Raw genomic sequence first — 27,169 nt, forward strand, 5'->3', positions numbered from 1 at the left:
TCGTTGTGGCGAGATCTTTTCACGAAATTTCCATCACCAAATTTCTCTTTCGAATGCCAAAATGTTTTTTTGACTGGCACCTAAACAGCGAGAAATAACCATCGTAGCAAAACAAGAGAAATCAGAGCTCCTACGGAAAGATTTACGTGTTAGTTTCTTCCTTGCGCCGTTCGAGAGCGGATTGAGAGAGGAACAGTCTGAAAGTGGTTCGATGAACTCCTCTGCCGACCACTTAATCTTGAATTGCAGAGTAGACATGTAGATGTAGTAGGTCTGCTGGCGCATCGCGTAAGAACTGGTGTGTTCATAGGTAACCTGGTTCACTACTAAATGTCTTCGCGAATTTTGTGACCAACGTTTTGTTTAGACAAAGCAGCTGCGTGAAATCTGAACAGTGTGACGATTTTAGCATGAATTAGTCCCTTTTATTTTCTTCCTTCTTCATGTTTGACAACTCCAGAAAAACAATAGTAGCACTGCAAGTATTGCTTTTCGCGAAAAATGGTACGTGACTTTTTCAATTCTTGTTTTGTTTTCTCTACACATCGAAAAGCCAACCTGTGTAAGAAAAATGTCTGTTCTCCACACCACGGTGTTTTAATATGCTTGTTCGTAACGGTCTTACTTCCTTCCATCTGAAAACCGGCAAATCCAACCAGTTATACAGAGATTATTGCGTTCGCAACATGTATTTTCACTTATGTGAAGCATTTACAGAGGTCAATATTACCTTAAGCTGATAAGGAATCCACGTTAAATCAACCTATATGAACCGTTTAAAAAGCTGTTTTTAGGTGAAATAAACTAGAACACACTTTTCAGTTCAGTTCGTAATGGATATTTGCCATATTCCGTTCTGACACTCGCAGCTTGTTCACGCGTGTTTTCCATCATCGTTTAAATAATACAGTCACAAAGATTTAAACGTTCATACTCTTAAATACATATTCATCGTTAGATTTTACTGAATTTGAATTGGCCGTGTTTGCAGATAAAATTGCTGGACATAAGATCCAACTGTTACGCATAACAGTTTTTAATATGGATCCAGACATGTTAGAGCACCTTTGTGCTCAGTGGGTTTCCTTTATTTAAATTTGAATATGTTTCAAGTGATAATTAATCTACGAAAGTTAAGCCTGAAATAGTTTTTGTTTGTTTCTGTCATTACCTCAAGTTTACATTACAGTATTATACAGAACCCTCTGTACATTATCGTATACTGGTGGCTTGACGTCTGCAACTAAATTGTGCTAATCTGATTTAGGTTGGCGAGTTAACTCATCACTTTATAGTACATTATCGTAGCTTGACAACTGCAACTAAATTATGTTAACGTGAATTAGGTTGGCGAGTTAACTCATCACTTAATAGTACATTAATGATGTTATTACGGTGTGAGCGGCAGAAAACAACTCTTACTTAAACACTTCTTATTGGTTTTCCGACTCTGTTAATTAAAAAAAGAAAGCTGCCTAAAGTCAGGTTGTGAAAATGGCTACCAGACAAAGGCGATCGACTTGAAAAGCGAGATGTTTCAGCGGTATTCCAGAGCTATTTTCCCTGCTGAAATTGGAGTGAATTGAGATTACACTGTAGTCAAAGCCACTGTTGAATTTCAAGACAAGGAAATGTATTCTCTTTTAAACATAAATCTGAGGCAGTCACTCCTCACAAACGAGCGACGGTTAACCTCGACGCAGGGCAAAATGAAATACTAATTGTCACATACTACTCATATAACGTGCGTCTGTCGAAATCTGGAACCAAAAATACTCTGGAATCCAGGTTGACACACGATCACTGTTGTGATACTTACTCATATATATGCACACAACTCTCCTGTTACAACCACTCGTAATAAAAATTTACTTTCTATCTAATCGTTGCAGCTATGGCTGTTGTTGACCCACCGCTCATTCTGGAAACAATGGAAAATGTAGTGACACGCTCCGCTTACTGGATACGATAGATGCCATATTAATTTCGTCATATTTCGCTGTTTTTGTGTTGTAAACTGCAGTATCTCGTTTCATGGCCTCGGCGCATTGAAGATTCAAAACAAACACTTCACTTTTGATACGATATCTTATAATTAAATGTCAATTGATAAGGTATCGGTGGCAAGAGCTTTCACGAGATACTAAGATGAACAACAATGAAGTTAAAAGTTGGATGCTTTCTGTGTAGCGTATTGACTAAGGAAGTGGATTGCAGAACTGAACGAAGTAAGTTTGCGTCCAGCTATACGCTAATACTTTTTTTTCATCTTAGCGTTTTTAACACATTCTTGAATTTCCTTATGAATGTAAAACAAATTTGTTCCGCAATATTCGCTGTTATTTACATGGAAGCCGCCGAGAGCCAAAGCCATATTACTCAGTTTCCCCACTTCCTTTTTATAGTCCGTAAAAGTTGGAGTACCACTTTTCCTCTCAGAAATTCACTTATAGTATGCCACTCTTCTTGTCAACGTTTTGCTGAAGTTAAATACCTGTGAAGGAATGCCCTGTCTTTTAATCTCCATAATTGCAATTTATTTATAAAACATAAACATAATGTGATACAGTAAATGTGAGTCTGCGCGTGTTGCTCCCATTGTGCACTTTTCTCTCACAAACTGAGATAAAATAATTGCACGATTGTTGTTAATTACTAGAATGCTACCTACTAAGTCTGTCTAATAGTTCAGCAGTCCGTTCATACACGGATTACAAATAATTTGTTGTTTATGAACGTCGAAATGTCTTAAAATGTAATTCTTGTCATACTGATGTTTCAAGAGGCTTTATAATGCACCATGTCTGTTTACTAGATTTCAACATTCACATCATCTTCCTCTGCCAAAGGGTCAATATGTCCAGGTCCAGTTTCCTGAGCCGAACTTGCAGATGTCAGTTGGTTGAAGAAAGCATGGTGCACCGAAGGAATGTACGGGATAAGGGTCATCATATGTCTTATTTTCGACTCGGTGACAGGTCGCACAACATTGTTGAGAGGGATGAGTTTTATGGTTTACAAATTTAATGTGAGACATCCCTGCTTGATTCGTGTATTCTTTAACTTAGATGTCAACATTGAGTGCAAACTTCCATTAAAAAGACAATTTCTGCTTTAATAACATCTGGATATTACATATCTAAAGAAGGCAACTACACCGACGCCACCACAGAAGCCGACGCCAGCGTCTCAGCAACCGCCGACGCGCGGCCGCGGTGAGAACGCCTCGCAGGGGGAGGGGATTTAAGACGGCTGCCCGCTCTCAGGAGCTCAGTTTGTCAGCGCACCTGACGATGGCGACATGTCTGATCGCCGAAATATTGTGCCAGTTGGACACTATGGACCGGCAGTACACCCGTGGACTGTTCGAGCAACAAAGCAGTAATTTAAGAAAAATGAATTACCCACACGGTCCTCTGGTACAACCATATATAGATGCAAACTTTTATTCAGCTGATGGGAATCTGAAAAATACAGACCTACGTGCACTTATTGGAGTCTTATTTATATGTTACTGAAGGGTAGAAATTTGTCTGATCGTTATGATCTTAACCCATAACGTTATCTCGATTGCTTGGTACTTTTTATTTATTACATTATTTCATTACTAAAGGTAACTCGTTTTCCCCGCTGCACTCATCAGATGCACACCTAGAGCTTGGAGCAAAGTTCAGTCTCAACCATAGGCGCCTGCAAGGGGGGTGGGGCAAGACGGGGCACTTCCGTCATCTCCCCGCCCCCCCACCTTCCCCTCCCTCCGTCCAATCTATTGAATAGAATTTTTATTCTTAGATCGAGTGGATAACCATGAATTATCTGGGACAGCCGCCCGAAGTGGCCGAGCGGTTCTAGGCGCTACAGTCTGGAACCGCGCGACCGCTACGGTCGCAGTTTCGAATCCTGCCTCGGGCATGTATGTGTGTGATGTCCTTACGTTAGTTAGGTTTAAGTAGTTCTAAGACTAGGGGACTGATGACCTCAGAAGTTAAGTCCCATAGTGCTCAGAGCCATTTTTTTTCTCTGGGACATAATAAGTTTTTGGTGTCGCCTATAAAATTTAGTTGTTACAGCATGAGATGTCTCGAAATCGACCAGCTCATTTTTATCAGAAATGGCATTCTTAGAGCCTTAGCCAACGCAAGGAAAAAATTCTGCGGACGCCCACGATCTCAATGTTGATGCGCTGGTAAGCATAGTATTTACACTGATACTGAGTGAACTTCGTTCTAAATTTGGGTTCCATGATGGCAGCAGCCGAAAAAATGTCACACGAAAGAAAGGCAGCACGTTTTGTATTATCGCGAAATATGGGAGAGAGTGTCACAGAAATGATACAGGATTTGGGATGGACACCATTAAAAGAAAGGCGTTTTTCGTTGCGGCGGAATCTGCTCACGAAATTCCAATCACCAACTTTCTCCTCCGAATGCGAAAATATTTTGTTGACACCAAATTACATGGGGAGGAACGATCACCAAGATAAAATAAGGAAAATCAGAGCTCGTACGGAAAGATATAGGGGTTTATTCCTTCCGCGCGCTATACGAGATTGGAATAATAGAGAATTGTGAAGGTGGTTCGATGAACCCTCTGCCAGGCACTTAAATGTAATTTGCAGAGTATCCATGTAGATGTAGATGTAGAAATAATATATATAAAGAAAAAAAATCACAAGGTCTGAGTAGAACTGGCGCACTGACGGTCTCGTACAAAATTAACTACGTATGTAGGTATCCATTCTGGGAATCGAGAATCTCAACCGTTTTTGCCAGTTATCGAGATTAATACTGGCAAGATATCGGTCCCAGGGATACCAAGATTATGTAGATTTTTTTTTAATTTCAATGATATAAATCTGACATAAAGTCATGCAGGAAGCAGGCGACCTGTATTACAATAATCAACAGATCTGCTTTCAGGTTGATTGGGTCGCAGTGCTAAAAGACAAAAATCAGGTAAGGAATCATTTTATTGCTCATATAAGGCGTTTCATGATTTATCCATCATCAGATACCCAGGACCGATTACTACGCATAGATATGGCGTTTCAATTTGTATGGGAAACAAACATTCGCAGACTAGTCTACAAATGTTTCATAGCTTGAAACGCCATATGTACGTGCAGTAAACTCTCCTGACTGTCTGATGGCAGATAAATTCCGAATTACGTTATATGAGCAATAATGTCATTCTTTGCTTGTCTGAGTTTTACCATTGCGATCTAGCCTGCCTGAAAGCAGAATTACTGACAGGTTATAATGTCAAATATGACGTTGGATAAAAAAATGACAAAATAATTTGTTTTCGTCTGATATAATTACAAATTTACAGTTTAAGGATTTATTCCTTTGGTTGTACTGTGAAACCTTCTGAAACCTTCCTTTTTGCCAGATTTTGTGATTCTAGGTCAACAGGAAGTATCCAATAGGTTTTGGTGTGGGAGTTTGCGAGTATTAAAACATGTGACATAAATGGCGGTATCTCTTGATTGAATTGACTTAGAAGCTGCAATTTTCTACACCGCCAAAGGATCATAGATTTCAGTGTATGAAATAAATTTGAACTTGATATGTTTACTCGTTCATGAGAAAAAAGATTTTAAGTCGAACAGGCAGATGAACAACAAAGCGACCCCGTAAAGGTACGGAACCCTAAAAAACAAAAATCATTAAACGATCTAAGAGCACTATTCAGAGATTATTGAGCTACCTGTGTTTACGTCTCGGCGACAGAGAACCGTTTATCCTACCTGGAAACGGAGATTGCCAATAGGAGGTTTAGCGAAGCGGACCCCTCTGAAAGAGTAGATGGGCCGTCCTTTCCGCGACGTGATGATTGACCCGCGCAGTTTCCCTAAGCGCGTCTCGACCACCAGATCGTCCTGTTGCACGTCGGAAGCAGGCGTCGCTACGGCGAAACCCGCCAACAGCATCAGCGGCAGCAGCAGACAGCAGGCGCGCGGTCTAGCTACCATGGTGGGCGGCGGGCGCGTACTAGCGCTCGGCTGGCGATCGGCAGCTGTCTTGTAACGTAACGAGCTGACGGCGCGTTTTCCTGCACGAGCCGGCTGCAGCAGCGCCGTTGCGTCCACGAAGGCAACTAAAGTTATTGGAGGAAAGGCAGCAGCTACTGTTGCTGGATTCTTCACCTGTAAGTTATGAGTTCGAAGCAAATGACATCCAAATACCTGCTAGTGTGGCCACGTAGCGACAATGTTTTCGCAGTTATTCATCAACGTTATCAGCCACCACTCTGAAACTACGGATAACTTCTAGATTATCCCTCTAAGAGATAACATATTGCTGCAGTCGGACAAAACACTGGTGCGTCTTCTTGGTTTGACATTTTTCACGTAGCCTTTACTGAGCTCGATGTGATGAAGTGGTGTCATGGAAACAACATTCTGGTCTTGAAGCACTGAATCCAAGCATGCCTGCAATTTACTGTAGTGTGCGTCGTTCGACATATTGTAGATACCGTAGCTATTATGTGATTAGTAGACACCGGATTATATGCATCAGTGCCATACGATCTACATCTACATCTACATGGATACTCTGCAAATCACATTTAAGTGCATGGCAGAGGGTTCATCGAACCACCTTCACAATTCTCTATTAGTCCAATCTTGTATAGCGCGCGGAAGGAGTGAACATCTGTATCTTTCCGTACGAGCTCTGATTTCCCTTATTTTATCGTGGTGATCGTTCCTCCCTATGTAGGTCGGTGTCAATAAAATATTTTCGGATTCGGAGGAGAAAGTTGGTGATTGGAATTTCGAGAGAACGTTCCGTCGCAACGAAAAACGCCTTTCTTTTAATGATTTACTGCCCAAATCCTGTATCATTTCTGTGACACTCTCTCCCATATTTCGCGATAATACAAAACGTGCTGCCTTTCTTTGAACTTTTTCGATGTACTCCGTCAATCCTATCTGGTAAGGATCCCACACCGCGCAGCAGTATTCTAAAAGAGGACGGACAAGCGTAGTGTAGGCAGTCTCCTTAGTAGGTCTGTACATTTCCAAGTGTCCTGCCTTCCCCACAACATTTTATATGTGTTCCTTCCAATTTAAGTTGTTCGGAATTGTAATACCTAGGTATTTAGTTGAATTTACGGCTTTTAGATTAGACTGATTTATCGTGTAACCGAAGTTTCCTTTTAGCACTCATGTGGATGACCTCACACTTTTCGTTATTTAGAGTCAACTGCCACTTTTCGCACCATTCCTATATTTCTTCTAAATCGTTTTGCAGTTTGTTTCGATCTTCTGATGACTTTATTAGTCGATGAACGACAGCGTCATCTGCAAACAACCGAAGACGGCTGCTCAGATTGTCCCCCAAATCGTTTATATAGATAAGGAACAGCAAAGGGCCTATAACACTACCTTGGGGAACGCTAGAAATCACTTCTGTTTTACTCGATGACTTTCCGTCAATTACAACGAACTCTGACCTATCTGACAGGAAATCACAGATCCAGTCACATAACTGAGACGATACCCCATAAGCACGCAATTTCACTACGAGCCGCTTGAGTGGTACAGTGCCAAAAGCCTTTCGGAAACCCAGAAATACGGAATCGATCTGAAATCCCTTGCCAATAGCGCTTCCATTTCCATAGAAACCTAAAAATATACATGCAACTATGCATAAAAATGCATGAAAAGTGTCAAAATATGGAAGGTCAAATAATAATAAAAAAAAATTGTAGTTCCTGCGTGCATTATATCTCGAAGTCGGACCTGTGAATATCAATTACGAGGAAGGCCACGTGAAAAATCGGTACATGTAGAACGCTGATACCATTTTATGAATACTTTCTGTTAGAGGTTAGGGAAGGGGGCTTTCTGGGATTATTTTCTAAAAATTTGCAAAATGGGGACGCATATCGTATTTCAAGAATTGTTCCTTCTTGCCCATTGTTGTCGGTAACAACGGGATGCAACGAAACAACCGATATGGACAGGGCCAACTTCGAGATATATCGCGCGCAGAGGGTCACGCTCATAATCTCCGTAATATTTTATTTAAAAAACAACATATAATCATGAATTTTTTGAACAGCATTAACTTTTAATTAATACTATTGGACCAAAGTAACATTTACAATTTATTTTACATTTTTCTACTATTGTAAACAGAAACGACGAGATACTATTCCAAATGTTCAGTAGTAAGATTGTGTCTTCGATCACTCAAAACATTTTTATAGGAGGAAAAGGACCCTTGTACATCAACTGGGTCGTACTTGAATTTGGATGCTATGTTGGTACTGTTGTTTCTGGTAAAAGTTCACCCATTCCATTAGTAAAACTGTCAGTTTGACACAAGGGTTCAAAGCGTGGGTTATTGTTTAAAATGTTTTTAAACTTTATTTTTTGTAAGTTTTCTTGGGAATACCTCCGGGAAGGAGGAGTTCACTAGAATAATTTTATTCATTAACTGAATAGATTCATTCAACGCCAAACCTTGAGTTTCAAGCTTTTTAATGCTTGCCGGTATATGGGAAAAATGAGTGCTAATCGCTAATCACAGCAATGTCTTTTTTAATACCGGAATCATTCAAAGCTTCCTTGCATTGGCAAAATGCCTCAGCCCATGCACAACCGAAGTCGTTTACTACCCCTCTAATGGCCTCGAAATGTTCACTGTAGAACAACACAGCTTCGACCCACGTACCCCGAGTTACCACTGGTTTGGGAGGTGAAGGCACATTTGGTAGTTTTTCTTTGTAGGTCTTGATGCGAGCAGGAGCGTTTAGAAGCACTTTCTTTGTGGATGAAATCAGTTTATTTACGTTCACAAACGTGGAACATACTTCTTTAGCAAGGCAATGTGCTCCATGAGCAAAGCACGTCACATGAATCAAATTGGGGTAAAATACTCGGAGGGCTTTTCCTGCTTTGATCATATAGGGAGCAGAACCCGAAATCAACACAAACACCTTTTCATCTGCAGAAGATTCTGGAAATATTTTTCTAATACCCTCATTCACAAATCTGGCGATTGTAGAATGATTTACTGTTTCAAGTTCTCTGCAGGCCGCTAAATAGGAAGAAGAAGGCTCTTCTTTTTAAAAAACAACAATCAAATTTGCGATGTAACGGCCACAAGTGTCTGTAGTTTCGTCAACTGAAATCCAGATAATGCTGTCCTTGAGTTCATTGCGCATTTCTTCCAGAACATCTACGTAAATTGTCTGTATGTAATTTTTACGCAGTGTTGATTCATGTGGTATATTTTGATTTAAGCAATATTTGCGCAAGAAGCCTTTGAGGATAGCGTTTGTAACTTTGTGAGGTGGAATATTGCTTGCAATGAATGCTTCACATAGATCCATGTATATATATGTGGTGTCTGTTCATTCGAGCGTGTCCGAAAGAACAAACGGCACATATCTATATTTACAGATCAAAAGCACAAGGATACCACTCATCGACCCTTACTGAAACACGCATATTAATGCATGCTGTAGCCTCCACAGGCAGCAATGCAGGCACTGACTCCTGAATTTAAGTCGATCGTACAGATGGCGAATACTGTTCCCGCGTGCTCGGCCTGTTCACGTAAGAGTTGGTTCAACCGAGTCGCAGGAGTCTCTTTTCGTCCCATCATCCTCCACAGGAACGACTAGAGACAAGTCCGGAGTTTGTGCTGGTGTAACCTCCCCCTTCCTAATAGGCCTATGGGATTGCGATATAAATGGCCGTGATCGCGGATAGCTAGTGACATCTTGCAGTGAGTAAGACTATCGTTATCGAAGGAAAATAATGCCGCTTAATAGGATGAAAGTGTACAACAGACCCCTCTGAAGGCAGAATCTGTTCTAATTCTACTCTAAATACTGACAATTTTCAAATGTTGGAATACAGTGCAACTGCTCACGAACCACATCACTGGCATGGCAACAGAAGGTTGTCACGATTTTCCGCAACACAATAGTCCACGAAAAAACAAATGAAGCAGAAAGCACTGAGTTGGCAGTTGCTTATTCTGAAATGCTAAATTTTGAAATTAAATTTAAATGAAGCTGCTGGTTAAATAAATGACTGGCTGTAACTGAAACTTTAGCTACGTAAAAAAATTACTTTCAATAACCTCAGCGTTACGTAATGTAATATTTGGAAAAAGGCAAGCAATTTACTTTTAATTACTGAAAGATTGGACTGAATTTATTTTAAGCGAATGAACAACTGATTTATTTTTAACATAATAACAATAACATACGAACAAAGCCAGCAAAAGTCACTAAAAAGTACAGAATAAAAGAAATTGGGCACTTTTAATTTGTACTGTGTCTTTGGTTATTAGTTTTGCCAGTGAAATTTTACTCTACTTTGAGTGAAGTTAATACTCAAAATTGCAAATTATTTAAGCATCTATTATGGAATACAAGAATGAAAAGTTACTGAGGCAGCAAAATTTTGTCTGAAACCGGCCAAACACAGGTACCCAACCAGTTTTAATTATTGCAGTTTGTCATTCAAGAAAGGCAGTTATTCCGCTTTGTGAAGGAAATTCCACTGTGTAATGCCTGTACAATATTAGATATACTTTGTCAGTTAACAGTCAACGATGTAGCTGTGCAGACGGCAGAGAATTTAGTCGATGACAATGCTGAACAGCTACTGTTGCTGCTCGTTGGGAACCACGAGTCGTTTCCAGAGCCACGGATAATTATGAGACAGGCAGTAGTTAGCACACCGCGTCTGCGGGGCGCCAAACACTTCAGCACTCCTTCATCACTCAAACTACTCAGTTTCTTGTCTCCTCGCAGCGCGACAGACTCTCCATACGCAAACACAAACAGCGCCACACCTACCACCATTTCGTCATTGTTACTGATACACTTAAATACAGTTCCTTTGGCTATTACCCAGCTATTTACAATATTTACATTATAATTATAATTATTATATACATCCAGAAATAAATACACTGGACATCCATTACGTATTAAATATAGTTTCTGTAATAAAGCTTACAGATTAAGAATTAGCACTACAGTACAAGTTATCAATGGATATTAAACAGCGAAAAATTTTGATGGTTCATAACGTATTCTATCTGCATTTTCGGTGTTACATGCGCCCCACATTCCATGAGTTATTTTCCTGAGCGTAAACAGAATCAGGGAATGTCCGAAGAAATAAAGATGCAAATGCAGATGCGTAAATACATTCAGTTTGGTGTACACACGTTTTGATGATCACTCATTAAGCTTCAAAATAACTATCATAATTATTTGTGAGCTCTTAATTAGCACGACAATACAGTGTCATATAACTCAAAACATCATAGTGTTCCATAACATTTTTTAAACAATAAAAATACAGCTTTCAAAAAATCGAAATGGTTTATGTGGTACGAAAATTCATGTCAGTACTGTACAAGGAAATGTAAGTAACATAGTTAAAGGTACACAAAAGAGTAAGTAAAAGGATAAGAAACAAGATAGCAAATACATCAAAGCCTTAGGCCGCTTTCACACTATACGGTTTTGACCGTACGGCAAAAAGCCGTACGAGTTTTAGCCGTGCCTGTGTTGCTTTCACATTACACGGCTTTTTGACGTGACCAGTTGTTGGTGTCTATTCAGTTTGCTTAATGTGTGTATCAAGATGAACCGTAAACGAGTTGTTGCTTTGTGGTTGCTTCATCGTCGCCGCAAAAGAAAAGGTCGTCTTTTGTGGGTACACCCCATTAACCAGAGAAGAGACGAAGTGGGTTTATTTTATACACTCTTTGAAGATTTGAGGAACGACGGAAATAAATTCTTTAACTATTTCCGAATGTCTATTACCTCGTTTGACGAATTACATAGAAAACTAAAGGATGTGTTACAACGACAAAACACACAATTCCGCAATTGCATCCAACCTGTTCAAATGCTGGCTATCACGTTAAGGTAATTTAATACATAAAAACTAGTTCTGTTTATTTACTTATTTATTTGTGTTTTACATTTTTATTACGCTCAGATTATGAAGTAGAAAAGTCAATATCAATATCAGCAGTTGAAACCAAAGAGTTTGTAGCAGGACTGACTGTACTGTCACTTTGTGGCGACAGGCTCTCTGCAAAAACGTTGTAGAACTGCGTTGTTGATGGTGGGCCTTCATGGCTACTTGTGGAAGGCGAAGGGTATGGTGGTGGCACTTTATTAATTCGTTGATAAGAACTGCGACCTTGAGAAGTCTGTAATGGTTGTTCGAGAAAAGTAGTTGGGTTTGGTGCAGCTGGAGGAGGACGAATCTGATGCGTATGGTAAGAGGATATTGGAGCAGCATTTTCCATAGGTGAATAAGAATAAGCTTGAAATCTATTATTATAGGGCATGGGAGGTGTGTAATGGGTAAATGGAGGAGGTTGAGCTGTCAATATATTTCTCCTTTCATATATATTTTCTATAACTTTGAGGACTCCCATCTGAAACTGAAGATAATCCTGTTCATCAAATTTTTCCAGATGAGGCTTCAGACTAAGTAAAAATGACATTTTGCTGCAAGGTTTGTCTTCTTCCAGAGCTCGTAATATTTTCATTTCGATTGCATCAGGTTTTCTATGTTTTCTGTTTGTATGGCACTCGCTTTTGGATGTTTGTTGTGTGGGTGCTGTATCAAATGGCCCAGAAACATTCTCAGTATTTTCGACGGAGCCCTGCGTTTCTATATCTTCTTCCAGTCTGGCGGTGCGTTCCGATTGAAAACTGTCCTCCGTCTCTCGAGCATCATACAGCTTTTTTAGAAACTGCAGCTGATCAGAATATACATACTTTTTCATTTTCTTTGCTGCTGAGCCACTTTTTTTCGCAGCTTGAATTTTTATGTTTGACTTCACAAAGGAGTCTCGTAGATTGGTCCACCTCCGTATTACTTCTATACCTACATCAAAAGAAAACAAAACTGTATGAAAACATTTTAATTTTGTATAGAAAAAAGCAAAACTGTAACAAAAAATGTCCACTGCAAACTAAATGTCACTGATTTTTTTTCGTTTTGTTCAGGTATCTGGCAAGCGGTTGTTCCTTCACTGACTTACATTTCCAGTACAGAATTGGGATTTCTACAGCAAGTAAAGTGGTTAATGATGTATGCACAGCAATTTGGTCATCACTGCGGGAAGAATGTATACAAAGACCGACCAAAGAGGTATGGGAATCAATAGCGGCTGGATTTGAACGTACTGCTAATTTCCCCCACTGCTTAGGAGCGGTGGATGGAAAACATATCCGTCTTACTGCCCCATTTAATAGCGGATCAATGTACTTCAATTACAAAGAATACTTTTCTGTGGTTCTGATGGCTGTAGCGGATTCCAACTACAGGTTCATTTATGTCGACGTAGGAAGTTATGGCAAAGACTGTGACTCTTCAGTGTTCAGACGGTCCAGTTTATGGAAGTCAATAGAAAGTAATTCCCTGGAATTTCCAGACGTCCAATGTCTGCCTGGTACGGAAGGTCCAAAAGTACCCTACTTCTTCGTGGGAGACGCAGCATTTGGCCTACACACGCATTTGCTCCGGCCTTTTGGGGGAACAAACTTGACAGTTGAGAAACGTGTATTTAATTACCGTTTGTGCAGAGCAAGGAGGTATGTGGAATGTGCTTTTGGCATCCTCACCAATAAGTGGCGGTTGTTTCACCGACCTTTAAATGTTCATCCAGATTTTGCAGTAAAAATGGTTAAAGCTTGCATTGTTTTACACAATTTTGTACGTCAGAGAGATGGATTTATAATTGAAGACACCACATCCTTCACTGGTTTGGAAGACTTAGCCCAAGATGCCAACATAAGAGGAGGACTGACAGCCAACGCCATAAGGAACACTCTTTGTAAATATTTTATGACAAATGCTGGAAGCGTGTCATGGCAGATGTCAAAGATATAAATTAACAAGCCTTTTCCTTTTTGTAGATTGTTTGTGAAAGCCTGCGACTGTATAGTAAATAGTTTTCTTTATAAATAAATTACTGCTACCACTCACGTTTTTAATCGTTTTGTTTATATTTTGTACGACGCGTTTCGGGAAATAATTCCGATCTTCAAGTGCGTTTTTTTCTCTAAGTTTTCATTATGTGTAGTGTTTTTTTATTTGTGAGGTCTTGTGCGTGTTTCTCTTATAAATTACAGTAAAGAAAACAGAATGCAAGACCTGACACATAAAAAGACACCACACATGATGAAAACTTAGAGAAAAACGCACTTAAGGATGGGAATTATTTCCCGAAACGCGTCGTGCAAAATATAAACAAAACAAAAAAAACGTGACTGGTAGCAGTAATTTACTTATAAACAAACGATTTACTTTTAGAATAAAATTTATAACGTTAAATAAAAACTGTTTAAAACGTATTAAATGTAATATTAATATATTAAATAAATACTTACCAAACGCATTTTTATCTTTGTCTTCCATCTCATCAAAATCTTGCTTCAGTGCTACGCAAACTTCCCGCCAAGCATTCTTTGTAGCAATACGATCTCTATACGCATCTAGAGTTTTGTCCCACAGAACAGGTCTTACTTCCACCAAGGTTATCAAAAGTTCAGTATCAATTTCATCCATTCTTCTACACTTTTCAGTAAACAAGAATAAACACAAATGAATAAAACGACACTACAACGAACTAGTCGACGCCGTACGGCTCAAAACCGTCCAGTGTGAAAGCATGCACTTAGTCACGTAGGCCACTGTTGTCGAACTTGCCGTACGGCGACCGTCTGTTGTAGTGGCAAGACACGGCTGCAGCACGGCACGGCAGCGGCATTTTGCCGTCGCCGTATAATGTGAAAGGCGCCATACATTTCTTCACACCTACAGCCGTACGGCTTTTTGCCGTACGGTCAAAACCGTATAGTGTGAAAGCGGCGTAACACTGGTTGCACTGAAAAGAAAAACGTCGTGTTCACAAGGGTTTTTACAAAGGACGGCGCAGTATTCAAAGAGCCAGCAGCGGCTCAGTCCAGACATGGCGTTGTTGCGTGTGCCACAGCGGTATGTTTGAGCAGTGGCATACCATGATGTCCACCTGCCTCGCATTCTTTGAAAACTCACTCCCGAGTAAGCTCAAGGAGTTCTTATATTCCTATCACAGTGATTAACTCAACACTGTCTATACTCACATGCATACACAGGGCTAAAACTTATACAATATCTGAGTGCATAAGTATTCACTTACATAATACATGTTATAAAAAAATTTTGACAACATATAATTTTCAAAATTACAAATCATACATACACCACAGTGACGTTTTTACACCTTCGTTATGGCCTGGGTTTTCCTTTCATGTCAGTCCCTTTTAGAACATTTACTCTGCAAGCTATATTTCCCGTTATACGTTTTGCAAATTCGTTGATGACCGTCTGCTCCAAGAAATAAATTTGAAATAAATTTTGAAAATAGCAGTTCTTGATGATACAGTTTCAAATCAACAACGTTAACATACACCTAACAGCTCGCCAAAACCAGGAAAAGATAAACAGTAGGCGTTAGTGTGAGATATTGAAACTACCTGTTTAATTATTTTTATTAAAGCCTGGCCTACAGAATTTTCCCTGACAAACACAACTCAAACTTAACCTATTCATTTATTACCCACAAAGTACAAGCCCAACGCATTGTGACTGCAATACATTGACAACATGACTTCCAATAATTAGCACGAAAGAATTACCCTGAATTGCAAGAAATAATAACAATAATACTACTCCAAAAAATATGAAATTGAAGAAATATGAAACTGCAGTTCCTCCAACTCTGTTAATTGCCTAAACTCATTTAAATCACGAATCCCAACAGTGCTAACCCCATACCTTTCCATAAGTGACTTACCTCTCAGAAAATCTTCATAACACGAACTACAGCAATTACAGCAGGTAGCAACTACAGCCGGCTAAATAAAAAGATTCTAACTCTATAGACTCAAACTACTAGGAGGCATATGGTTAGCGAAAGAAAGATTTTGTTGAAGAGCAAACAATGTATTTAGAAAATTTTACCTTATTAATATCACATCCAGTCCCAAAATTATATAATTCCACTGCCCAAACATTGTCAACCAAACATCCATCATACATTTCCTAGCACATTTTCTTATAAACACATCATTTCATCTCACTTTACAATGCATGCCCTACCAACACAGAGTCTACACTAAGAATATCATGTCCATACACTTCTCTATCCACTCGCTAACCGCTATTACGTTCAACCACAGAACCTCTTGCCGATGGCGCAGAGCGCTGTCAGCGATGTTAAAACAATCTATAGCGCTGACAACATACAAACAGGCTACTTACAGTATACTGATAGTCTTTAATGGTCCATTACAGCTGGCCGCTGTGGCCGAGCGGTTCTAGGCTCTTCAGTCTGGAACCGCGCTGATACTACAGTCGCAGGTTCACGTGGTTCACGTGGTTCTGAGCACTATGGGACTTAACATCTATGGTCATCAGTCCCCTAGAACTTAGAACTACTTAAACCTAACTAACCTAAGGACATCACACACATCCATGCCCGAGGCAGGATTCGAACCTGCGACCGTAGCACTCGCGCGGCTCCGGACTGAGCGCCTAGAACCACTAGACCACCGCGGCCGGCTAGTCGCAGGTTCGAATCCTGCCTCGGGCATGGATGTGTGTGATGTCCTTAGGTTAGTTAGGTTTAAGTCTAGTTAGGTCTAAGTCTAGGGGACTGATGACTTCAGATGTTAAGTCCTATAGTGCTTAAAGGCATTTGAATCATTTGGTCCATTACATTGAAATCTCATTATCAATCTCGTTTTAACGTGGTCGCCAATTTCAAATTCAGCATACCGCGCTTTCCCGTCATGACGCCGTATTCTCGCCTCTGCTTTCTTTTTCATTACCTCTCGTAATCGTTCTTTCTTCACTTCAACGTCAGTACTAGTTCGCGGAGGGAAATCAGTTATCTGCTCCACCAAACTGTTCGACTTATTGTCTAATAGGATTTCCTCCGGAGTGAGTCCTATAGTTTCGTGCGTCAAAGCATTCATAATACACTCCTGGAAATTGAAATAAGAACACCGTGAATTCATTGTCCCAGGAAGGGGAAACTTTATTGACACATTCCTGGGGTCAGATACATCACATGATCACACTGACAGAACCACAGGCACATAGACACAGGCAACAGAGCATGCACAATGTCGGCACTAGTACAGTGTATATCCACCTTTCGCAGCAATGCAGGCTGCTATTCTCCCATGGAGACGATCGTAGAGATGCTGGATGTAGTCCTGTGGAACGGCTTGCCATGCCATTTCCACCTAGCGCCTCAGTTGGACCAGCGTTCGTGCGGACGTGCAGACAGGTGAGACGACGCTTCATCCAGTCCCAAACATGCTCAATGGGGGACAGATCCGGAGATCTTGCTGGCCAGGGTAGTTGACTTACACCTTCTAGAGCACGTTGGGTGGCACGGGATACATGCGGACGTGCATTGTCCTGTTGGAACAGCAAGTTCCCTTGCCGGTCTAGGAATGGTAGAACGATGGGTTCGATGACGGTTTGGATGTACCGTGCACTATTCAGTGTCCCCTCGACGATCACCAGTGGTGTACAGCCAGTGTAGGAGATCGCTCCCCACACCATGATGCCGGGTGTTGGCCCTGTGTGCTTCGGTCGTATGCAGTCCTGATTGTGGCGCTCACCTGCACGGCGCCAAACACGCATACGACCATCATTGGCACCAAGGCAGAAGCGACTCTCATCGCTGAAGACGACACGTCTCCATTCGTCCCTCCATTCACGCCTGTCGCGACACCACTGGAGGCGGGCTGCACGATGTTGGGGCGTGAGCGGAAGACGGCCTAACGGTGTGCGGGACCGTAGCCCAGCTTCATGGAGACGGTTGAGAATGGTCCTCGCCGATACCCCAGGAGCAACAGTGTCCCTAATTTGCTGGGAAGTGCCGGTGCGGTCCCCTACGGCACTGCGTAGGATCCTACGGTCTTGGCGTGCATCCGTGCGTCGCTGCGGTCCGGTCCCAGATCGACGGGCACGTGCACCTTCCGCCGACCACTGGCGACAACATCGATGTACTGTGGAGACCTCACGCCCCACGTGTTGGGCAATTCGGCGGTACGTCCACCCGGCCCCCCGCATGCACACTATAAGCCCTCGCTCAAAGTCCGTCAACTGCACATACGGTTCACGTCCACGCTGTCACGGCATGCTACCAGTGTTAAAGACTGCGATGGAGCTCCGTATGCCACGGCAAACTGGCTGACACTGACGGCGGCGGTGCACAAATGCTGCGCAGCTAGCGCCATTCGACGGCCAACACCGCGGTTCCTGGTGTGTCCGCTGTGCCGTGCGTGTGATCATTGCTTGTACAGCCCTCTCGCAGTGTCCGGAGCAAGTATGGTGGGTCTGACACACCGGTGTCAATGTGTTCTGTTTTCCATTTCCAGGAGTGTATTTTCAAAATCGTTTATATATTTGTCCCACATCTTGTGAATGTGGTGACAATACGTTCGGCAAAGTCGCCTCAGCTCACGCATGTATCATTCCACTGGATTTCTGGCCGGGCAACAGGCCGAGATATACACCATTTCAGCCCCATTGCTTTCCATACTTTCATTCCATAATTTGGAAGTAAACTGTGCTCCATTGTGGGACAATATCGCTTTTGAATTGCCGACATGCACATAGTAATCTTTCTGCAAGTGTGTTATAAACACCTTTATATGTTGCATTTCTTACCGAATATAACTTGATGAACTTTGAAAAGGCTTCCCGCACTATTAATATATAAAGGAACTTACCTGGGTCTTTGGCAGGGGGCCATAAAGGTCCGTACACACTGACTCTAGTACATCAACAGGTCTTATGCTCTTCATAGGACTGCGATTTGTGCACTTGAACACTTTCATCCTCTGACGCTTATCGCAAGTCTTTATCCTATCTGTTATGTCTCCAACATATTATTAAAATCCAAACCTTCAGCCATTTTCTCTATACATTTCTTTGGTCCGCAATGACCAAAGGCTAAGTGATAATGGTTTACTATTTCAGTGAATATCAACAAACGCAAAACGAGGATAATGGAATGTAGTCGAATTAAATCGGGTGATGCCGAGAGGGTCAGATTAGGAAATGAGACATTTAAAGTAGTAAATGAGTTTTGCTATTTGTGGAGCAAAATAACTGATGATGGTCGAAGTAGAGAGGATATAAAATGTAGAATGGCAATGGTATGGAAAGCGTTTCTGAAGAAGAGAAATTTGTTAACATCGAGTATAGATTTAAGTGTCAGGAAGTCGTTTCTGAAAGTATTTATATGGAGTGTAGCCATGTATGGAAGTGAAACATGGACGATAAATAGTTTAGACAAGAAGAGAATAGGAGTTTTCGAAATAAGGTGCTACAGAAGACTGCTGAAGATTATATGGGTAGATCACATAACTAATGGGGAGATATTGAATATAATTGGTGAGAAGAGAAATTTGTGGCACAACTTGACTAGGAGAAGGGATCGGTTGGTAGGACATATTCTGAGGCATCAGGGGATCAGCCATTTAGTATTGGAGGGCAGCGTGGAGGGTAAAAATCGTAGAGGGAAACCAAGAGATGAATACACAAAACAGATTCTGAAGGATGTACGTTGCAGTAGGTACTGGGAGATGAAGAAGCTTGCACAGGATAGAGTAGCATGGAGAGCAGCATCAAACCAGTCTCTGGACTGAAGACCACAACATCAACAACAACATTTCAGTGACGTAATTGGTGGGCCAACACGCCCGCCAATTGTCGCTATCCACGTCTTTGCGTATGTACAGAATATTGTTGCACTACCTATAATACTTTCTCAACTAATCTTCGTCTTTATTTTTTTCGTCATGGTTCATCTTCACAATTTTCAGCCGGCCGATGTGGCCGAGCGGTTCTAGGAGATGCAGTGTGGAACCGCGCGACTGCTACGGTCACAAGTTCGAATCCTGCCTCGGGCACGGATGTGTGTGATGTCCTTAGGTTAGTTAGGTTTAAGTAGTTCTAAGTTCTAGGGGACTGATGACCTCAGATGTTAAGTCCCACAGTGCTCAGAGCCATTTGAACCATTTTCACAATTTTCAAGCATTCGTCCTCGCTTTGATGACGACACATATTTTTGCAAATACTCTCTATCTTCTTTACGTCTTGAAAGCAGTACAATTTCAGTACACTTTCGGATTCGTTTTCCCTTGACAAGTCCTCATCCACATCAAGGTCATTTCACAAAAATCCGTGCGGCTCTAACCGGTAGCGGTTTATCTGGTGATTTTTTAATTTTATGTTCTTGGACGTTCTTTATTTCCATCTACCTGTTTTGTGCTTGTTGAAGCCGTGTTGACCCTTTCGCAATGTTTAATGAAGTCGTTATTAGATGAAGTGGTTGCAGTCCTCAAAGGTCTCTTGTATTGTGGATGATGTAGAATGGAATGTATATGGATTTATATATTGTTCTTTATGGGTTTTTGTGGAATTGTTGGAACAACTTTATTTTATAGTAATTAACATGAAGTGGATGATTACGGAGCAGAGTGTGTTACTACAACAGATCGAGCAAAACCAAAGAGCTTGTACAAGAGCGAATTTCCTGTAGAATTTAATTTTCTTTCGTGATGCATATTGTACATAATATGCTGAAATATATACTTCGTAGATATTGAGACAACTTAATGCATTGTTGAAAGAACATCGTGTGAATGTTTGTAAAACATTGTTACAACTTTTATGCAAGTGATGATTTGTTGAAGCCTACCGATAACAATAATGAATTCTGGTAACATTAGTTTCAGTCAAAGACCAAACGAACAAAGAAGGACTAGAAACATTTTATCTTCGCCGAAACATACACTGTATTATCAAAAGTATCCGGACACCTGGCTGAAAATGGCTTACAAGCTCGTGGAGCCCTCCATCGGTAAAGATGGAATTCAATATGGTGTTGGTCCACCCTTAGCCTTCATGACCGCTTCCACTCTCGCAGGCATACGTCCAATCATGTGCTGGAAGGTTTCTTGGGGAATTGCAGCCCATTCTTCACGGAGTGCTGCACTGAGGGAGGTGAGGTATCGATGTCGGTCGGTGATTCCTGGCACGAAGTTGACGTTCCAAAACATCCCAAAGGTGTTCTATAGGATTCAGGTCAGGACTCCGTGCAGGCCAGTCAATTACAGGGATGTTATTGTCGTGTAACCATTCCGCCACAGGTCGTGCATTATGAACAGGTGCTTGATAGTGTTGAAAGATGCAATCACCATTCCCGAATTGTTCTTCAACAGTGGGAAGCAAGAAGGTGGTTAAAACATCAATGTAGGCCTGTGTTGTGATAGTGCCACGCAAAACAAAAATGGCTGCAAGCCCTCTCCATGGAAAACATTACCACACCATAATACCAACTCCTCCGAATTTTACTGGTGGCACTACACACGCTAGCAGATGACGTTCACCGGGCACTCGCCATAGCCACACTCTGCCATCGGATCGCCTCATTGTGTACCGTGATTCGTCACTCCACACAACGTTTTTCTACTGTTCAATCGTCCAATGATTACACTCCTTACACCAAGCGAGGCGTCTTTTGGCATTTACCGGTCTGATGTGTGGCTTTTGAGCAGCCGCTCGTCCATGAAATCTAAGTTTTGTCATCTCCCGCCTAATTGTCATAGTACTTGCAGTGGATCCTGATGCAGTATGGAATTCCTGTGTGATGGTCTGGATAGATGTCTGCCTATTACACATTACGACCATCTTCAACTGTCGACGGTCTTTGTCAGTGAATAGATGAGGTCAGTCTTTACGCTTTTGTGATGTACGTGTCCCTTCACGTTTCCACTTCACTATCACATCGGGAACAGTGGACCTAGGGGTGTTTAGGAGTGCGGAAATCTTGTGTACAGAGGTATGACACAAGTGACATCCAATCACCTGACCACGTTCGAAGTCCGTGAGTTCCACGGGGCGCCCATTCTACTCTCTATAGATGTCTGATGACTACTGAGGTCGCTGATATGGAGTGCCTGATACTTTTGATCACATAGTGTATATTGTAAATCTGTTTGAGCCTGATTTGAAAAGTGTATTTCCGAAATATTATGTGGCAAAAGGAAGAAGAATGAACATGAGTTTGCAGTAAGTTTAAGATGGTGTACAGTGTATTATTCATATTAGGATGTTTGCGGATCGGAAAATGCTCATAAGCAGTGTGTAGACCTTTTCGAGTTAGACGCGTGACTGGCAGAAGTGAGGAACGATGTTCTATTAGTCATTGTTTACAGCGGTACCCACGAGATACCGGTGGCTGCGTGTGCCAACGCAGACAAGACGTGCGTGACCCTGACTGCGCCACTTGGCCAGGGGAACCCCGGCGACCTCTGGAGCTCCGCCAGCAGCTCCTGGGAAGTGACGCAATACAAGGCCAGACAGCGCGGCGGGGCTTTCCTTCCCCGTTCTGCTGGCGCCAGAGATTACGCAGCACCGCACGGACGCGGTCGCTTCCTTACGACTCATTGCGTCACAACTGCCCAGCTAGGCAGCCGATGTGACGTCATCGGTACTGCCGCAACATACAGCGGTCTCTCCCTGTCTCGTGCGAATGGATCTTTTTCTTTGGGGTCATCAGTCTTCTGAGTGGAGTGGTTTGATGTTCGCCGCCACGAATTTCTCTCCTGTGCCAACCTTTCTATCTCATAGCAGCACTTGGACTCCTCGTACTTCAATTATTTGTTGGATCTATGCCAATCTCAGCCTTCCTCTACAGTTTTTACTTTTTGCGGATCCCTCTAGTACCATGGAAGCTATTACCTGATATCTCAACAGATGTCCGATCACCCTGACCATTTTTCTTGTCAGTATTTTCCATATATAATCCTATCCTCGCCGATTCCGCGGAGAAATTCCTGATTCCTTACCTTATCAGCTCACTAGTTTTCAACACACTTTTGCAGCACCACATCTCAAACGATTCGATTGTCTCCTGTTACGGTTTTCCCACAGTGAATGATTCACTACCATACAATGCTGTGCTCCAAACGTACACTCTCAGAAATTTCTTCCTCGAATGAAGGCCTATGTTTGATACCGGTAGACCCCTCTCGGCCAGGAATGCCCTCTTTGTCTGTTCTAATCTACTTTTTATGTTCTCCTTGCTTCGACCGCCATAGGTTATTTTGCTTCCAAGATAACAGAATTCCCTAACATCTTCTATTTCCGCTTCGTGATCCCCAATTCTCATATTAAGTTTCCCGCTGTTCTCATTTCTGTTAATTCTCATGATTTTCGTCTTTCTTTGTTTTACTCTCAATTCATATTCTACGTATATTGATTAGTCTGATTATTCTATTCAACAGGTCCTGTAATTCTCCTTCAACTTCACTGACGCTAGCAATGTAATTAGCTAATATTAACATTGATATTCTTTCAACCTGAATTTAAATCCCACTCTTGAATCTTTCTTTTATTTGAGTCATTGCTTCTTCGATGTATACATTGAGCAGTAGGGGCGATAGATTGCATTCTTTACAACCTTTTTAATCCGTTCACTTAGTTCTTGGTCTTCCGGTTTTATTGTTCCCTATTGTTTCTCTATAACGTGCTCCTACATTTCTCAGAACGTCGAATATCTTGCTCCAATTCTCATTGTCAAACACTTTTCCCAGGTCGACAAATCCTTTGAGCGTATCTTGATTTTTCTTCTGTCTTGCTTCCGTTGTCAAGCGCAACGTCAGAATTGGCTCTCTGGTGCCTTTACCTTTCCAAAAGCCAAACTGATCGTCGTCTAATAGATGCTAATTTCTCTTATCTATTCTTCTGTTTATTATTCTTCTCAGCAACTTAGATGCATGAGTTGTTCAGCTGATTGTGCGATAGTTCTCGCCCTTGTCGCTCTTGCAATCTTCGAAATTGTGTGAACGATATTTCCCGAAAGTCTGGTGGTGTATCGCCAGACTTGTAGGTTCTACACACCGGCTTGAATAGTCGTTTCGTTGCTACTTCTCCAACGATTTTAGAAAGTGCTATGGAACGTTAGCTATCCTTTCTGCCTTATTTGATTTCAAGTCTTCCATAGCTCTTCTGAACTCTGACTCTAATATTACACACCTGTCTTCCATATCGACCTCAAATTCTTCTTCTATCACATCATAAAAAGAGTTCTTCCTCCACACCGAGACCTTCCCCTCCGACAATGATTTCTTTTTCGTTTTCTTCAAATTTTTCCTGAAGTCGCATTCCTTGGTTTTCCTACAATTGTTGTTTATTACATTCCTACGTGATTTATATTGCTATATTCCCGTGCCAGCCAGAGTGGCCGAGCGGTTCTAGGCGCTATAGTCTGGAACCGCGCGACCGCTACGGTCACAGGTTCGAATCCTGCCTCGGGCATGGATGTGTGTGATGTCCTTAGGTTAGTTAGGTTTAAGTAGTTCTAAGTCCTAGGGGACTGATGACCAAAGAAGTTAAGTTCCATAGTGTTCAGAGCCATTTGAACCATTTGTATTCCCGTCTTTCCCTGATCATTTTTGTAGTGCTTTCTTTCATCGTTCATTAAAGTCTTACATAGTTCATGAAAAATGACATGAAATGGTTATGACATGTAGAAGAGATTGTATCTTTGACACCACTGAACCAAAGATGTTACCTGAGTGGCAGAATCAATTGTAGTAGGGGCGCTCGGAGCGCAGTAGTAGTTCCTGTTGCACTCTGTTAAGGGTAGGGTGTAAGACTTTAAGCTAGTGGCTAGCTGTGAGAATTTAGCTGATGGACCATGGGTACAGCATAATACAGTTTTCTAAGGTAATGAAATTTTGTATAATTAGTTTTAAGTATGCAGTAACTCAATGTGGATCTTGCTAATTTTACAGTACTAACCCTTCAATGTAGGAACCAAGTATTTGCCGTCAGGTTTAATGTATAGGTTGATTAGGTATACCTGATTTGTAATATTTTGTGTGTTTTGCAATCCTGATACAGACAAGTTAAATTTTGGTATCTATTTTGTTAAACGATGTTAGACTTTTGTCATGTAACAATCCAAGTGTGTTTAATTACGTCAGTAAGTGAGAATTGTAGAACAATTGAGAAGTTCACTGCTATCGAAGTTAATGTAAAATGTTTCATATTAGATTTTGTGAAGGGGAAACTTTGTTTTGAATACAAGCTTGGAACTAGAGAATTCGGTTTTAGCATATCCCTTATCAGTACCTCATCCTCTTCCACATCGTATTTATTTAAATACAATGAATTTTTTGGAAACAAATGATTTTTCAGTCAGAGTGGGAAAAATATTGATGTGCTAGAATCATAAAAGTATTAATGTTTGTAACAGTTTCAATGCGGGCAGCATTGCACAGCGCTCTGCCAATATTCGAAATTATCTCTGAACATTTTCAAGGTTATTCATTTATCAACTAATCCACTGACATTATTTGTATGAAGCACTTCGAGGAGCCAAGATTGAATATTTTGTGTGTCTACTGTGGAGAGCACAGAATACCAAGATTACGTCTGTTGCGACTCAAGAGCTAAGGAAAATGTATTTCATTGTTTATTTGCAAAGGGAATTTTATCAGTTTATTGCACAGGGCCATAGAACTCGGTGCTCACGAGTCTTGGTAAACTCAGAGGGATTGATTTCGTTATAGGCATTATATACTGGTTTTCCAGATTTAGTTAGTTTAATTTTTCTTTGGATTACAGTAGCACTGATTAAGCACACCATTTGCTCATCAACATATCACACAGGAAATTTGGATAACACAAAAACATATTGTAGAGTGGCTATAATTTCGCACCTTACAAGGGCTCATCTGCATACTTTTCCGTAATTTACAACCGAAATTAGGTATCATTTGATAAGTTGTACATCGTATTTTTGAATATTTAATTATAACTGACATTGTCACGTACACCTTGTAAATAGTTGTTAACGCTTATTGCATAAAAGGTGATGGAGTGTCTTTATTATCAAAACGGCGTAATGAATGATTGCCTATACTAGTAGAGGATGGAATGCCAGTGGAAATGAAACGGCAGGTGTAACTTAGGGCCTGGGTGAAAAAGCCTGCACAGGTGTGTTGGTCCTGCTTAAGGTAACTTGCCTGTGAACTGCTGGAAAAACAGTAAGAATTTTCATATCGTTTATGAGGGTCTAACTACACAATGTGAACTCTGAATAAAAGAAATTTTAGTACAATGAAAGTGTTTTACGGATGAAGATTTTGGCATAAAAATAATCAGAACAGCTTTGATATAAACTTTATTATATAAACATTTATGTCAGTCAATAATTTAATATTTTTCCTGCCAGTCTCTATTTGAAGTCTATAGACTTATTAACTATTTTACTTAGATGCTTAAAACTTTGTACACACATTTATGACATTGTTATTTAAAAAGTAGACTACACTCAAATGATATCAATAAATAGTTTTTATACTGTAAATACATAATTAGACAATAAAATTAAGGTAATTTTTTATAATTAATAATGCTATTTTTTTCCTCCTGGTGATAGTAAGCTGGAGTCTGTAGTCTACTTTTCTCAAAATGATAGCCTGAAATATCACAAAAAATTTCAGACCTCTGGCTCAAATAGTTTATTTCCATAAAATAAACATATCAGAAAATTTGATTCTTGGGAAATTCAGTTTAAAGGTACATTTCATCTGTTACTCACCTCTGTTGTTCTTAAAACCCTTCAGCTGCATAATATTCTTGGTTTATGTGTTCCTCATCTTCTTCCTTCCTTTTCTTGCTTCTCTTTGCTATTCTGGCCTCTTTAGTTGCCTCAAGAACCCAGTTTTCGCCTTCGGCCACTCTCATGGAATCGATTGACATCAGTACTTGTCTCAACTCTAAAACATCACATCTGCTAACTGCCCCATCATTAAAGCAAATAACTGCATCTAATACACCTAATCTCATGGCATTGAAACATACAAACACAGTTTTACGCAGACGTTCCCATATCACATGGTTGAAACATTCATTAACATTTTGTGTCTTTCCATGTAAGCACTGTGACAAGAGTTAAGTGTCACTTAGGTCCCTGTTTATGGGCTTAATTGCTTCCAATACCACAAATGGCAGGGAGTGATGGTGTGCATAAGTCTCACCATTTGCTATTGCTTTTTTGTATCCACACCATGTGTC

General features: G+C 40.9%; 1 protein-coding gene across 1 annotated transcript in view; it reads right to left on the reverse strand.

Annotated features, from left to right (window-relative positions):
• The window catches only part of LOC126234344 (esterase E4-like), a 60,638-nt gene extending 54,620 nt beyond the window's left edge, over nt 1-6,018 (reverse strand). Inside the window, exon 1 of the mRNA XM_049943030.1 lies at nt 5,750-6,018. Within this exon, the coding sequence (XP_049798987.1) occupies nt 5,750-5,974 (225 nt within the window). The 5' untranslated portion in view covers nt 5,975-6,018. The remainder of the gene's footprint in view (nt 1-5,749) is intronic.
• Nucleotides 6,019-27,169: the final 21,151 nt, after the last annotated feature.

The sequence above is a fragment of the Schistocerca nitens genome, chromosome 2 (assembly GCF_023898315.1).
Source record: "Schistocerca nitens isolate TAMUIC-IGC-003100 chromosome 2, iqSchNite1.1, whole genome shotgun sequence".
Lineage (NCBI taxonomy): Eukaryota > Metazoa > Arthropoda > Insecta > Orthoptera > Acrididae > Schistocerca > Schistocerca nitens.